Source organism: Eulemur rufifrons, chromosome 19 (assembly GCF_041146395.1).
Source record: "Eulemur rufifrons isolate Redbay chromosome 19, OSU_ERuf_1, whole genome shotgun sequence".
NCBI lineage: Eukaryota > Metazoa > Chordata > Mammalia > Primates > Lemuridae > Eulemur > Eulemur rufifrons.
This window is the reverse complement of record NC_091001.1, coordinates 20,099,724-20,114,044: the sequence shown is the minus strand read 5'-3', so window position 1 is coordinate 20,114,044 and position 14,321 is coordinate 20,099,724. Positions and strand designations below refer to the sequence as shown.

At 38.6% G+C, this 14,321-nt stretch overlaps 1 protein-coding gene across 1 annotated transcript in view; it reads right to left on the bottom strand.

Annotated features, from left to right (window-relative positions):
* Window positions 1-251: 251 nt before the first annotated feature.
* SEPSECS (Sep (O-phosphoserine) tRNA:Sec (selenocysteine) tRNA synthase) overlaps window positions 252-14,321 on the bottom strand; it is a 39,439-nt gene continuing 25,369 nt past the window's right edge. The window contains exons 9-11 of the mRNA XM_069494175.1: window positions 3,955-4,048; window positions 2,545-2,635; window positions 252-719 (exon numbers count right to left, since the gene is read on the bottom strand). Of these exons, the coding sequence (XP_069350276.1) occupies window positions 413-719; window positions 2,545-2,635; window positions 3,955-4,048 (492 nt within the window). The 3' untranslated portion in view covers window positions 252-412. The remainder of the gene's footprint in view (window positions 720-2,544; window positions 2,636-3,954; window positions 4,049-14,321) is intronic.

Here is a 14,321-nt window from a genome sequence, read left to right as displayed (position 1 = left end):
TTACACACCTCAACAAACATCTAGTAATTAGTAGCATTAGAGATCTTTCTAAATTCTGTGTGATCAGAAATATAAATAATTTGTGAATGGTACAGAATGGTTAGGAGGAAGCACTCTACACTTCCAAGAGAATTAGAGGTAATTTTACTGTTATTATATTATTTAATAGTAAGAATTATCTGAATCATGATGCTTAATTGACAAATATTATAACAATTAGAAAAATGCTAATTGGTTAAGGATCATGAGGATTGAGGCAGTCTAAGAATAAAAAATATAACAATCATCAATGGCTAGGTCAGACCACGGTCTATTCCTTGATTAAATATTCACCACACAATTTTAAAAACTGCTTGCTTATACTATAGCCTCATCATTTCTTTCAAATGATCAAGAAGAAACCCTTCACATGTCATGAAGAAGCATCCTTATATGTGTCAAGAAGTACATTATCTAGTTTTAAAGCCATTTCTTCAATATCCACATCTTCAGTTTTGTCATAATTGCCAACTCCAGATACATCACTATCTTTATTTTGTACTTTTCTTACTGTCTTTAAACACTTGTCAAGTCTCTTTACGAACAAGTCCACATCCTGCATCTTCATTCCGATGGCTGAAGCAGCATTGAGGTAAGCACAGGGGTAATTATTTGTATGTGACATAAAGCCTGTGAAAGTGTAGCCACTCACAGTTTGCACAGACCCAAGAGGCACAACCCTGAAAGGGGAAAGATTTACCAATTTAATATGTCTGGTGATGTTAACAGAATGTCACCCATAAACAAAAGATATGTGTTACCAAGATTACATCTACTTACTCAGAAGTTTAAAAGCAGCCATAAATCATAGCCTATAGAAATAGATGGTGTCAGCCCTAAAATGAAATTATATAATACACTGCCACTTTATAAAGAAAAGTCCCGCCTGGTAATTACCATTTACTTACCTTCTATGAAAGAGTTACAAGCTTAGGAATCTCAAACACCTTTACATTTTTTTCAAAAAGGTAAAAAGAAAATTATTTGTTTTTGTGCTAAATCTGGAATCTGACTTCATATACATACACTTTACTGACACATTGAAATATGTAAGTCAAACCACTTTGGTTGTCATGTGTCACCTCAAATAATCAAAAAACTAATATTCCAACTATCTAATCAGTGCTGTGCAACAGAAGATTTTAAGGCAAAGATCAGAAGAAATCATGTAACTGCTTACAGTGGGGTGTGGTCAGCATTCAGCAATGGCACATGCATTATTTAAGGTTGATTTTACTGGCATACTTAGATATAAGCAGATTTCTAGTCTTTTACTTTTTTTTTTAAGTCAAGTAAGCTCAACCTAAAGACAAATAATGGCAACACTAAAAGCAAGATCAATAAAACCATTTTAGAAGTGTCAAAACTATACTTTATACAGATAAGAATTCATCAAGGTAAAAAGTGAATTAACCTAAGACATTTCTTTTAAAAAGTTGTCCTTTTATAGAAGCATATAAAGAAAAGTATTTAGAGGCCAGGCAAGGTGGCTCACACCTATCACCCTAGGACTTTGGGAGGTCAAGGTAGGAGGATCACTTGAGGCCAGGCGTCAGCGACCAGCCTGGGCAAAATAGCAAGACCCCATCTCTAAAAAAAAAAAAAAAAAAAAAAGGAAAGAAAAAAGAAAAAAATTAGCCAGGCAAGGCGGTATGCCTGTAGCCCCCGCTACGTGGGAAGCTGAGGCAGGAGGATCACTTGAGCCCAGGAGTTTGAGGTTATAGTAAGCTATGATGGCACTACTGGCACTTCAGCCTGGGCAACAGAGTGAGACCCTATCTCTGGGAAAGAAAAAAAAAAAAGAAGGAAAGAAAGGGGAGGGAACGGGAAGAGAGGGGGAAAAGGAAGAGGGGAGAGGAGAGGAAGGGAGGGGAGAAGGGAAGGGGAGAGGAGAAGGGGAGAAGGGAAGAAGGGAGGGGAAAGAAAGGAAGAAGAAAAGAAGAGAGAGGAGAGGAGAGGAGAGGAGAGGAGAGGATCGGATCTAGAGTAAGATATTTCTTTTCCAGTTATTTTGCTCTGACCTCATCAAATCTAAAATGAAAAATGAGATTCATTTTCATGCCACATACACTAAAGAGGGAAAAGTACATTTTTCTGAGGCAGTACTTAGGCAAGAATTGTATAACCTTTTTATTTTAGGAAGCAGGCTTTTCTTTAACATTTTCACTTGAATTTTGTAATGAAGATGACTTATTTCTAATACCATAATGTGATATCACTGAAGATCATCTAGCAAAGCAAATAAAGACTAAAATGTGTACAGAGAGGTAATAAAACTTTGTATGTCTATTAAAACAAACAAAATTCATATCTTTCTGTGACTATTTCAAGCACACATAGTCCACAGGTGGGCATATGATAGTTTTATAGATTCTCTCCCTTTTACTCCATGATGAATAGTATAGTTCGGCATATACCTGGGGGGACTATTGTTGAGGAAAAGCACTTTATTAGAGTTAGCTTTGAAAAGCCAAATAAATACAAGTCTCTTTTAAACATGCTTACCTGGCTCCAGAAACCTGTCTGGTAAAAAGCATTGAGCCAAGTTGAGTGACAGCTTTGTCATGGTGTTCATCTAGTGTCTTAAGTGTCACAGCTGAAAAAGAAAAAAGTATCCCAATAAGTCTTATTTTATCAGCACAAAAATGACTCAAAAAACAATGATGAAGACATTACTTTTTATTCATTGTCAAGTGGCCCAATTTCGCTTTAATGCACTTAATAAATCACAGCAGGGATTTATTTGCATATCTGACAAAAATATTTTAATGTAAATTAATATGTTCAGAATGAGAAACAGAATTTCTATATTACCATTCCAGAGATGGAACAATGACATGATCAGTATAGCTGTTTATTCAAATTCAACCAAGTTTTAAGAACTTATAAAAATGAGAATGCAGGATACATTTCAGCACATGTACAAGGCTAAGTAAGATCAACTTCTGCATATGGAAATGGAAATGAGCATTCTGAGGTTGCGTGGGTAAACTATTCTATACACACCACTACTACTAGCTACCATTTACTGAGGACTGACTTATCATGCTAGACACTTTACAAATGTAATCTCAACCAATCTTTTAACAATTTTACATGTGAGGGATCATTATCTCTATTTTATACATAGGGAAAAGGAGGTTAGATACTAATACATAGCAGAATTAGGATTCAAACTATACAATATCACCTTCTATAACACAGATTATAATTGGGCAAAGGACTGACTCATTGGGATGGTTTTTATTATATTAAATATATAGATGCCCAAACGGTTTTCTATAGAAGCCCATTCCTGAAAAGGTTTCAGTTACCATTGATTCACTTTCCTTACTTTCCACAGACAAATGTGAAATATGAAACATATTACATATATTCACAAGTTAGAAGGGATAATTATGAAGCTTCAAAGTTAAATGTGTAAAAGTCAACATTCACATTTTTGTTTTTGGTAGCTGTTATGCTACATGACAAAAATACATAGTCCTTATACAAACAAATGGAATTAAAATAATAACAGATTTCTTGAATATAGAGAGGCTAAAGAAAATAAGCAATAGCATTAAAAACAATATAAGAAAAGCTTTAATTTCTGATATGTTGGTGTTTTGTTCGTTAAGTGGAGAAAGTTTTAATTATTTATAGAGAGTCCTTGCTTCTGGTTAGAAGACAAAGTATGATTTTCCATGTATTCATTTTAATACTTAATATTCATTGAGATTCCTTCATTCTATAGGTTTTACATTAGAAATACATTAAAGCATTTCTAAAGGCTATCTAAACTTTTTCAATTTACAAATTAATGTTGTAATGAATTTAGAACTATTATTGTAACCAGAAAGAGTTCACTATCTTTCTAGAAATTTCAGCTTCCTCCTAGGGATGAAAATTTTTTTGAGGAAAAAAAAAAATTACCTAAAGATACGGGATTATGAGGTGTATGCAATAGTCTCTCATTGTAGGCCTCTGACAACTTCTTTAGTTGGTTAGACAAATATGAAAACATTTCCTGCAACAACAAAATGTCACATTTAAAACAAATCAAAATATTTACTGCAATTTGTCACATTTAATAAGACAAAATCTGATTGGTACGAAGTCTGTACTATAAATTAACTCATCCATGTGCCCTATGAGCAATTCTCTCCTTTGCCACAATATACTGAGATTGAAAGCTGCCACAACTATCAGAAACCACAGGATTTGGAAAAGGCAAAGAACCACATTTCCTTGGGCTATTAAGTATCTATCACAAATCCATCTTCTTCTCAGAATCTCCAGAGCTACCATTACTACTCCAAGTAGCCATCGACCTTTTCCCTGGACACAGTGACAGATCCTAAATGATTTCTCTGCCTACTCTTTCACCTCTCTACAATCTATTCTACACTCAGAAGCCAGAGCGGTCTTTCAAAAGCATAAACCAGATCATGCACCTCCCAGATGACTTCCTCCTATAACTATTAAAAAACCACATTCTTCATCTCCAGGCCCCACCTGATGTGACCCGGCCAACATACCCAACCCAGGACTGTCATTTCCCCCACTCACTAAGCACCGCCACATTAGCCTCTTTTCCAGTGTCTCTTTTAGTGTCTAAATCTTTATGCCTGCTTTCCCTGCATTTCCCAGATCATTCCCTGAGTGGCCCCTTTTGCCACAGTCTATAAAGACCTTCCTTTGTTACCTCCCTATTAAAGTAACTCTACAACTCTGCCCACCCCCAACTCCCAATCTCCTTCTAATACCAATACCTATTTTGGTTCCTTACCACAATCTGAAATTATCTCATTTATTTGCTTAAATGAGTATTGCCTATTACTCCTTACTAAGATGAAAAAATTCCTTGAAGACAGGAACTGTCTGCTTCACTACTGTTTCCCTAACATCAAGAAAAATGTACCAGACTTTGTTATGCAAGGTACTTAAAAGGTAGTTTAAAATGTATTTCCTGGTCGGCCACGATGGCTCACGCCTGTAATCCTAGCACTCTGGGAGGCCGAGGCAGGTGGATTGTTTGAGCTTGGGAGTTCGAGACCAGCCTGAGCAACAGCGAGACCCCATCTCTACTAAAAAAATAGAAAGAAATTAGCTGGACAACTAAAAATATATAGAAAAAAATTAGCCGGGCATGGTGGCACATGCCTGTAGTCCTACCTACTCGGGAGGCTGAGGCAGAAGGATCGCTTGAACCCAGGAGTTGGAGGTTGCTGTGAGCTAGGCTAACGCCAGGGCACTCTAGCCTGGGGAACAGAGCAAGACTCTGTCTCAAAAAAAAAAAAAAATGTATGTCCTTTAAATCACACAAAGGTCAAATTAACAATTCCCTTATCTCAATTAAAAGAATATAGCAACTCCTATAGTTCCAACTACTTGGGAGTCTGAGGCGGGAGGATCACTTGAGCCCAGGAGTTGAAGGGCCAGCATGGACAACATAGCAAGACCCTATCGCTTAAAAAAAAAAAAAAAAAAAAAAAAAGAACATAGCAACTAAAAGTAAAAATTGTCCTACTCTGAAAAATAACGTATATTCAATAGTAGAAAATATAATAAAACTATCTTTTACAGGTACAAAATGTCACATGTACATAAATGGCAGTTTAACAAAGTTACAAATATGTATTGACAACTATTTGAACTACAATTTTACTTTCTTCTCCTCATAAGGCCTTTAAAAAGAGCTAAAATGAAAATCTGCCCAAGTACGTCTGGAGCTGAACAAACCCATTTGCACTGACCTCCTCCATCCATGGTTAAAATGTATAAATTCAGCCAAGGGCTAACAGAGTACCCAAGTGGAGACAGCAGGAAATGACACTTCAACTTCAAAGGCCACAAAAGCTGCTTCTGTTTTCTCCCAAAGGTATGGTTTAGATACCTCTGATCCTACACTGGGTCCCAGAGTAGCTTTTTTATGTCTAAAGCACACAGATAACTAACTCCATCTTTTGTTAGGTAAAGATTGAGAGAAAAGGAAAATTCCTACCAGGTTTATGAATTATTAATGAGTCTACTGAAGACCACATTTTTACCCTTGTCAACACAGTACATATATATTATATTGTGACCTAAAAATTTTAAACTAATAATCATTCTTAAATCTTAGGATATTTTATAAGATTAATTCTCAATGTATTACAATTAAGAAATCTTAGATTGGCCGGGCGCGGTGGCTCACGCCTGTAATCCTAGCACTCTGGGAGGCCGAGGCGGGTGGATTGCTCAAGGTCAGGAGTTCGAGACCAGCCTGAGCGAGACCCCGTCTCTACTAAAAATAGAAAGACATTATATGGACAACTAAAAATCTATACAGAAAAAATTAGCCGGGCATAGTGGCGCATGCCTGTAGTCCCAGCTACTCGGGAGGCTGAGGCAGTAGGATCGCTTAAGCCGAGGAGTCTGAGGTTGCTGTGAGCTAAGCTGACGCCACGGCACTCACTCTAGCCTGGGCAACAAAGTGAGACTCTGTCTCAACAAAAAAAAAAAAAAAAAAAAAAAAAACATCTCATAAGCAGAAACAAATCTGATAGCCAGGAAATGTCTTTTACAGACCCCTACATTTCCCCCCAACAGCAATAACAAAAAAGCCCACACCCACCCATCCTTCATTTACCTTTAAGCATATTATTTTCATATATTAATGAAGCAAAGTTTTCTCCAATTTACATATTTCAGTGGTGAAGATCAATTTAAAATATTATTCTACCTAGTTTGGCTGCCACATTAAACACTAACACGGTCACATTTGTAGAATAAGAGGAACCTGATGAGTATTTAATTTGTACTTGAGTTAGCTGTTTCTGAAAAAAGAGGAAATGTTTCCTTAGTAACACCCCTAGAGGGTGCTTTTAAACTTACTGATGCATACATGGCCATTAAAAAACTGGATTTGCCCAATGTTCAACTTTTAATACTTTAACAAATTAGTTTTAACCAGTTCTATCAATCACTTGCTAATGTCAATAGAATTCAGTTTCAACTGCAGCTAAAATTAGGATAGATATTTTTAGATTACAAAGATAAATACCAAGGTAACTAAATTTCACCTATCACTAACATGGGAGTAATTAGATAAAAAAAGAAAAACATTTTGAATCAAGTTCACATCCATCAGCAAATATTTATAGTATCACTACTCTGTATAAAGGGTAAACCAATGATAGGCAAACCAATAAGCAAGGAAGTTTTAAATATCTTAAAGCACAATATACTGAATTTTATAATATACCACATATTAAGGTCCTAAATGCTCTTCTATTGTTATCACTACATCTTAAAAATATTGTTTAGGAGATTGTACCACTATCCTACACTAATACTTATCTAAGCAGTTTTTTACCTGATATATTAAAGGTACTACAGAACCTGCACTATTTTTTGCTACAGTTAAATCTATAACTGACATTTATTATAAAATACTTCTGTAAAGAAAAAAAATTTATAAGCAACCCAAGCAAATGTATATAGAAAGATCTTACTTAAAAGAAATGAAATATTATTGATTTTCTATGTCCTTTGTGCTGTATTTAACTTAATTCTAAAAGACTTTTCACTAGAGATAAACTGAACTGTATACCTGAATGCTAATGTCAGCTATATTTCTAGAATAAAAATATAAAACTTTACACCATAGTTCAAGAAGTTAATGGAAGAGAAGTTAAATCATATTAAGCATTATCTTTCATATGGCCTTTTGCAAACTGATCTGCAGTCATGAAACCCAACATCTAGCCTATCCACCCCCCAGAATCCAAAGATGTGCTTAATTCACTTAATTTTAAAGGAAGAGATCTTATGCAATTATGTCTTTTGAAACATACTGTTTCACGTTATAGGATAAGATGAAATGGAACTTCACATATTATTACAATATGTCTCACAAGATGAGTAATAAATCAGAAGGGAAACACAGTCTAATATTTCAACGATAACATGAATGGACGGATTAATCATGAATGGATGGATGGATGATAGACTGTAAGTAAATATTCAAGCACAGAAATAATGTCCATATTTGAGGAAAACAGTAAAAAATACGATATGCTGCTGTCTATAATTGTGGCCAGCTGAAAGGATCCATGCCTATTCGGCAGGCCTTGCCTCAGAGGCAAAGCACTGAACTCAAGCCGTTGAAGCCCCATATCTGTACCTGAAATCTGACGCTTCTGTGGAGATTCAACAACTCCACTTTTAGGGCTGCAAATCTACTACTGTTTCCAAACTTAGCCCTGTTATAAGGATACTGATTGAAGTTATGTGTTTGATGTTCTTTTAGAACTTAGTTTGTCCTCCGAGCTTCAGCTCACAAATTCCAGCCGTTGGAGCAGCCACAGTGCTGTCATTCCTCTTCTGCACTTGTCCAATTCAGCAGATATTTGCAACAATAAATGATTACCTGTCGGCCCTATTCAGCAAAGCACTCTTCTAAAGGGAAAGCTAAGCAGAATAATGGTTTTGTCCAGAAGCAAAACAGAAGTGTGGATAAACTTCCAAGACTGATCTTTCTTTTTGCATAGAGAAATTCAAAGAAATAGGCTCTTACATTTTAACCCCTTTTCTTAAAGGCCTCTTCGGTTAAATTCATGGTTATTTTCCCCTCAATGAAGCAAGTGTGTTGATCAGGAAGGCGCTAAGGGCAAAGAGGCTCAATGCACACAGAGTTCCATTCTCTCTGATCCTTTCACCCTTTAAAAAGGAAGGCTTGAGAACGAATAGCTTCAAGCTGAGTTCTTGTCTGCCTCTACAGTGAAAAAGATAATACCTTTTCTGAAGAGATATAGCTAGATGAAATAACCTCTAAAAATATCATTGTGGTGAATAAGGGCACAGAATAAAAAAAAATCCTAAGTTTTCTTTTAACACTCCTTTTTTAGTACGCAATAACACCAATAATATAAAAAGGAGCTCTCAGTGATGGTATATAAATAGCTTAGGCTGGAGCAAAATAGCTTTGCCTCAGCTTCTCCAGAGCTGAACCAATAAACTATCACGATTAAATTTTCACAGTTCAAAAGCAAGTCCATTTAAACAAAAGAGGCCCTTACTTCTGCAAAAAATCCAATAAAAAAACAATATTTATGCTACATATATGCAATTATGGTTTATAGAGGACATCCACATTTTTCGACAGAAAGACCTCCCTATTGAATGAAGTTATTAAAGAGTAAACTTTATTCACTTACAATAACAGAGTTCTCAAATGAGCATTTTAATACTTTGAAAATTACTCTTCTACATATTCTTTGTTCTAAGTAAGTTCTGTACATAGAATTTTAAATAAAACCAATTAGTACATTAGAGAGGCTTTGGGGTTTTACATACCTCCCCAGATAGAGTGGAAGGGTCACGAGATCATCATCTTTATGGCTCAAATGCCTAGCACAGAGCGAGTGATCACTCCCTCACCGATGGATGAGAGACTGGAAGCAGTGAGAAGACAGTAAAAACAGTAAGACAGAAAGCACAGAGGCTTCAGCATCACACAGACCTGGGTTTCAATGGCAGTTCTGGTACTTCTATTTGATACGTGGGCAAGTAGTTAACTTCTCTGGGCCTCAACTTCACTGTAAAATGAGAATAATTCCTACCTCATAAACTTGTTCTAAGTATTACATGAAATAATGAATATAATGAACCTAGTATAGCTCCTGACTTACACCAGACATTCATAAAAATGGTGGTAGTTCCCCACTCACCTATTTTCTCAGGATAAAAAAAAAATTAACATTAGCTAGCAGGACTCCTACAAACATGTGCTAAAACACTGTAGCTATAAACTTCTTGTCCTGTCCCTGTTTATTCTATTCTACTCTATATATCTAGATAAAAGGAAAAGAACAAAGTTCTGGATGTTACAAAGAGCATTACTTCTTGACATCTGAGATGGAGATATCCAATTCATGAATACCACTATAACATAAAATTCCTCCCATAAAGTGTTTACCCAGTGATAATAAAGAACAAAGTCCCAATGAAATGGAGCTGCCTGCTGGATCCATACACTAGCTGAGCTACATATCCCTGCCAGCCATTCTCAAAGCGGGTGGATTTTCATTCATGCTAAGCAAAATGTACACATGCTCTCAATGGAACCATATACAAATAGCTGAAAATTTTAAAGTCAAACCCTATTAAAAGACAGAAGAACCAAGACATAACGGAAATTCCTAAGGTTCCAAAAGAAGACAAAACATCCCTAAACCAGCACTTCCAAAATTCTAAGGTAAGAAAAGAGCTTCTGCTAGGCAGGAACTACTCCCAGAAGTACAGTGCCTGTTATACATAACAGATGATCATCATTCCTTTTCACAAGTTTTCAACTATATCCATTTAGGGAAATATTTCTAAAAGAACATCAAATTCACATGGAAGTCAGTATAAAATACAATCTGCTTCCTGACTGTTTCCCAGAAAGATACTTATTCTGTATAAAATAAGAAATGACTGTGTAACATTTGACCCAGGTATTCCCAAATATGCTGTGTTAGTTCATTCAACATACATTTGATGAGTATCTACTATATACCAAGTAAGAGACGCTAAGAACAGAAAGCTGAATGGCAAAGTCCAAGGGGGACACACTAGTCTACCCAACTACCCATAATCAGATACCTAATAATAAATTTTTAGAAGTGTGCACTCAACTGTTTAACTTGCTAATTAAATATGTTTAACCCAAAAATTACCCAAGTCTTGTATGAGTTTATTATAGCAATTATTTCATATTAACAACTATTTATATTTATAATTTCAATTCAAGAACAAAAGAAATACTAAATAGCATACTTATTTGGCATTATAATAACAGCATATAAAAATCTTTAAAGTTCCTACCTATTTAAAAAACTATACTTTTAAAGTGACTGACTTATAACTTTGTATAATGGTCTTATTGTCAGAGTCATAATGTATTCCATTTATTTAGCTTAAACATAAATTTTAGGAGAGAGAATCAAGATAGCCAACTAGACATAGGTAGTTTGTGCCTCCTACATGGAGAGGAACCAGAATAGTAAGGAGATTTTCACATTTCGAACAGATCATCTGGGAGAAAACACTAGGATTCACGAGGAAAATGACAGGAAGCACCAAAAGTGGGCAAGGAAAAGGTTCAGGGCAACTTGCCTGGCTGGTGACTGGCTAACAGCCAGGAAAAACTCCTTGATGCAGTGACATAGCAAGAAAGAAGCCCCCAGGGCACGACTCTCTAAGACAAACATTTACAATCTTGACTACAAGAGAACCCCTCCCCAACCCACGCAGGTCATGGGCCTAACACAGGGAGCTGCTTGGAGACTGCACAGAGACATCATTTAAGAAAGGGAACTCATCCAGAATTCTATAGGCATCTGAGCCTAAAATAGCTTGAGGTGGGCACCATTAGACACCATGGAACCATAGGCACTCCTGCAGCCACTGTGCAGCTCCAAGGAGGGATAGAGGAAACCAGGAATTCCCGTGTACTCCTGGGAAGGTCTCCACTGCCCTGCTATGGGATGGGTTGCAGCCGAGACTGAGACATGAACAGACAGCATTTTCCACAGTGTCTCACCCATGCTGCCTGCCTAGGTGAGGCCCCAGCCTTTCTGGTTCACTTGCAGGTCCAAGGCACCATTTCGTAAGTTTGACACTGCATGGTACCCTTCCTTCAGGCTGAGTTTGGGGTTGATGGGGCTACAGCCCCCACCTGACTGGGGAGGTGCAAGGAAACCAAGCGTTCTGGCATGGTGCCCACCAACCTACAGCCGGCTGCTGTGAGACCAAGCCTTGAGCAAACTGTATCCCCCATAGTTTCCTGCCGGTGCAGTCTGCCTGAAAAGGGCCCCACCCTCTCTGGCCATAGACCCAGGGCACCATTTTGGGAGTTTAAGGCTAGACAGCCCGAGAAGGGACAAGGAGATAGAAACCTACCCTCTTCCCACCACCCAATGCTACAGACACAGCTGACTCTGCTTCCAAGCATGAACTTTTGGGGCGGATGAGCCATGGGACAACCAGTTTTAGGCCTGCAGGGGGGAATAGGGTACACTCCCAATAGTACTCTACAGGTTCTGCACGGAGGGTGCAGCTCATTTCCCTCCCTTCGTGGACAGGAAATGTTTCTGTAGCTGTCCCAACGCAGGAATCTCAGCCCCAAGGTCTCTACATTGCTGGATCCACAACCAACACTCCCTAGCACCCACTTGGACCACGGCAGTCTTGGGGAACCGGGGGGTTCCAGGGGAACTGTGGGTCTCCTGGACCTTGGGCATTAAGAGTGCACTGCTTCCAGCTGAGAGGAGAGTGTAGCATGCAAGAAGGCCTTTTAGGACAAAGGCGACCGGGGACCAGGGCACCAGCTCCCTACCATTTGGGGCCTTCTGCTCCCCCTCCTTTCCCCTCCCACTGCTGCCGAGGCAGCTGTGGCTGTTTCCACTCAGGTCCAGCAGAGCTTCCACAGGAGAAGTTTAAGCCAGGGCACTTGGGAATGGCTGCCCCACCTGACAGAACACCTATCACACCCAGATGGATTCCAGGGAGCTTGGCACACACTCCTTTCCCTCTAAAATGCCACAGCAAGCACTTTCGTGTTCTCCAAAGACTAAAGCTACCACCTCCCCTGAAGGAGGGTGGGGCTAGCAGTTCTCTCCTGGAGTTACCTGTCTTTTCTGAGAGGAGCCTACCCACACTGGAGGCAAGTCCCTGGCACCACACCTCCACTGCTGGAACTTTTTCAGTCACAGTCCACAGCCAACCTGATAACCCTGCACACAGCAGGCTGACCTCCCCCACCACCTCTGCTGCAGCTGAGTCAGGGTGGGAGCTGGCAATCTGGGCACTCTCATGCCCCCAAAGGACAGAGACCACTGTCACTGCTGAGAGAGGGAGGTATGAGCAGCTTGTGAGTCCCACAGCCACCTGCCTCTGCTAATCTCATTGAAGGGTCCACCACTCCTGTCACAGGCTTCCAGCACATCTGCCCTTCTCCTGCATGAGCATTCTTCCAGAGCAGGATATCACCCTGCCCTTCAATATCACACCCAGCATCTGAACTCAGGAAGGCTTGAGGGCAAGTCTGCCAGCCCAGACTCGGTCCAGTCCCCTCAGGACTCAAGCATGCCATCCAGGGGCCTGAGATCTGGGAATTACCTAACCTAGTCCACCACAACTGGCACCTGAACACTCTCCCAGGGGTCTGAGGTCCAACTGACACAAACTGCCAGCAATGCTACAGTGGGTACCTACCTGCACAAGCCGAAAGGCAGTGTATTCCTCTCTACACTGAGCAGCAGAGTTTCAAGCACAGGAGAACAAATGAACTGCAAAGCTATCTTTTTTAAGCAGAGGGAAAGAGGTTCTAGATGAGAAGGAACAAGCATAAGAACTCTGACAAAGGTTCACACTAACTATCCAGCAATGGACTCCAACCAAAAGGAAATTTCTGAACTGTCAGATGTGGAATTCAAAATATGGATCACAAATAAGCTCACTGGGATTGATGTGAACGTTGAAAACCAACACAAAGAAACCAAAAAAATAATTCAGGACATGAATGAAAAATTCACTATAGAGAGAGATAATTAGAAAAAAAAACAAAAACAAAAACAGAACTTCAGAAAATGAAAGAGTCATTTAGGGACTTTCAAAATACAGTGGAAAGTCTTAATAACAGACTAAACCAAGTAGAGAAAGAATTTCAGAGCTTGAAGACTGGGTTCATATTATCCCAGTCAGTCAAAAATAAAGAAAAAAGAATCAAGAGAAATGAACAAAATCTCTGAGAAATAGGGGATTATGTAAAACACCCAAACATAAGAATCATAGGTATCCCTGACAGAGAAGAAGAAAAAGGAGAAAGCATAGAAAACCTAGTTGAGGTAATTATAGAGGAAAAGTTCCCCAGTCTTGCAAGAGATTTAGACTTCCAGATACAAGAAGGTCAACAAACTCCTGGAAGTTTCAATGCAGATAGGACATCACTAAGGCACATAGTCATCAGTCTGGCCAAAGTCAGAGTGAAGGAAAAAATCCTGCAGGCTGCTAGACGAAATCATCAAGTAACTTACAAAAGAAAACCTATCAGACTAACAGCAAACGCAGAAACCTTACAAGCCAAAAGAGACTGGGGTCCTACCTTCAGTCTTCTTAAACAGAGTAACTGTCAGCCAAGAATTTTATATCCTGAAAAACTAAGTTTCATAAACGAAGAAATAAAATCTTTCCCAGACAAACGCCTTTCCCAGACAAAGGTAATTTGTCACCACTACACCTGCCCTGCAAGAAATGCTGAAAAATGCTCAAGC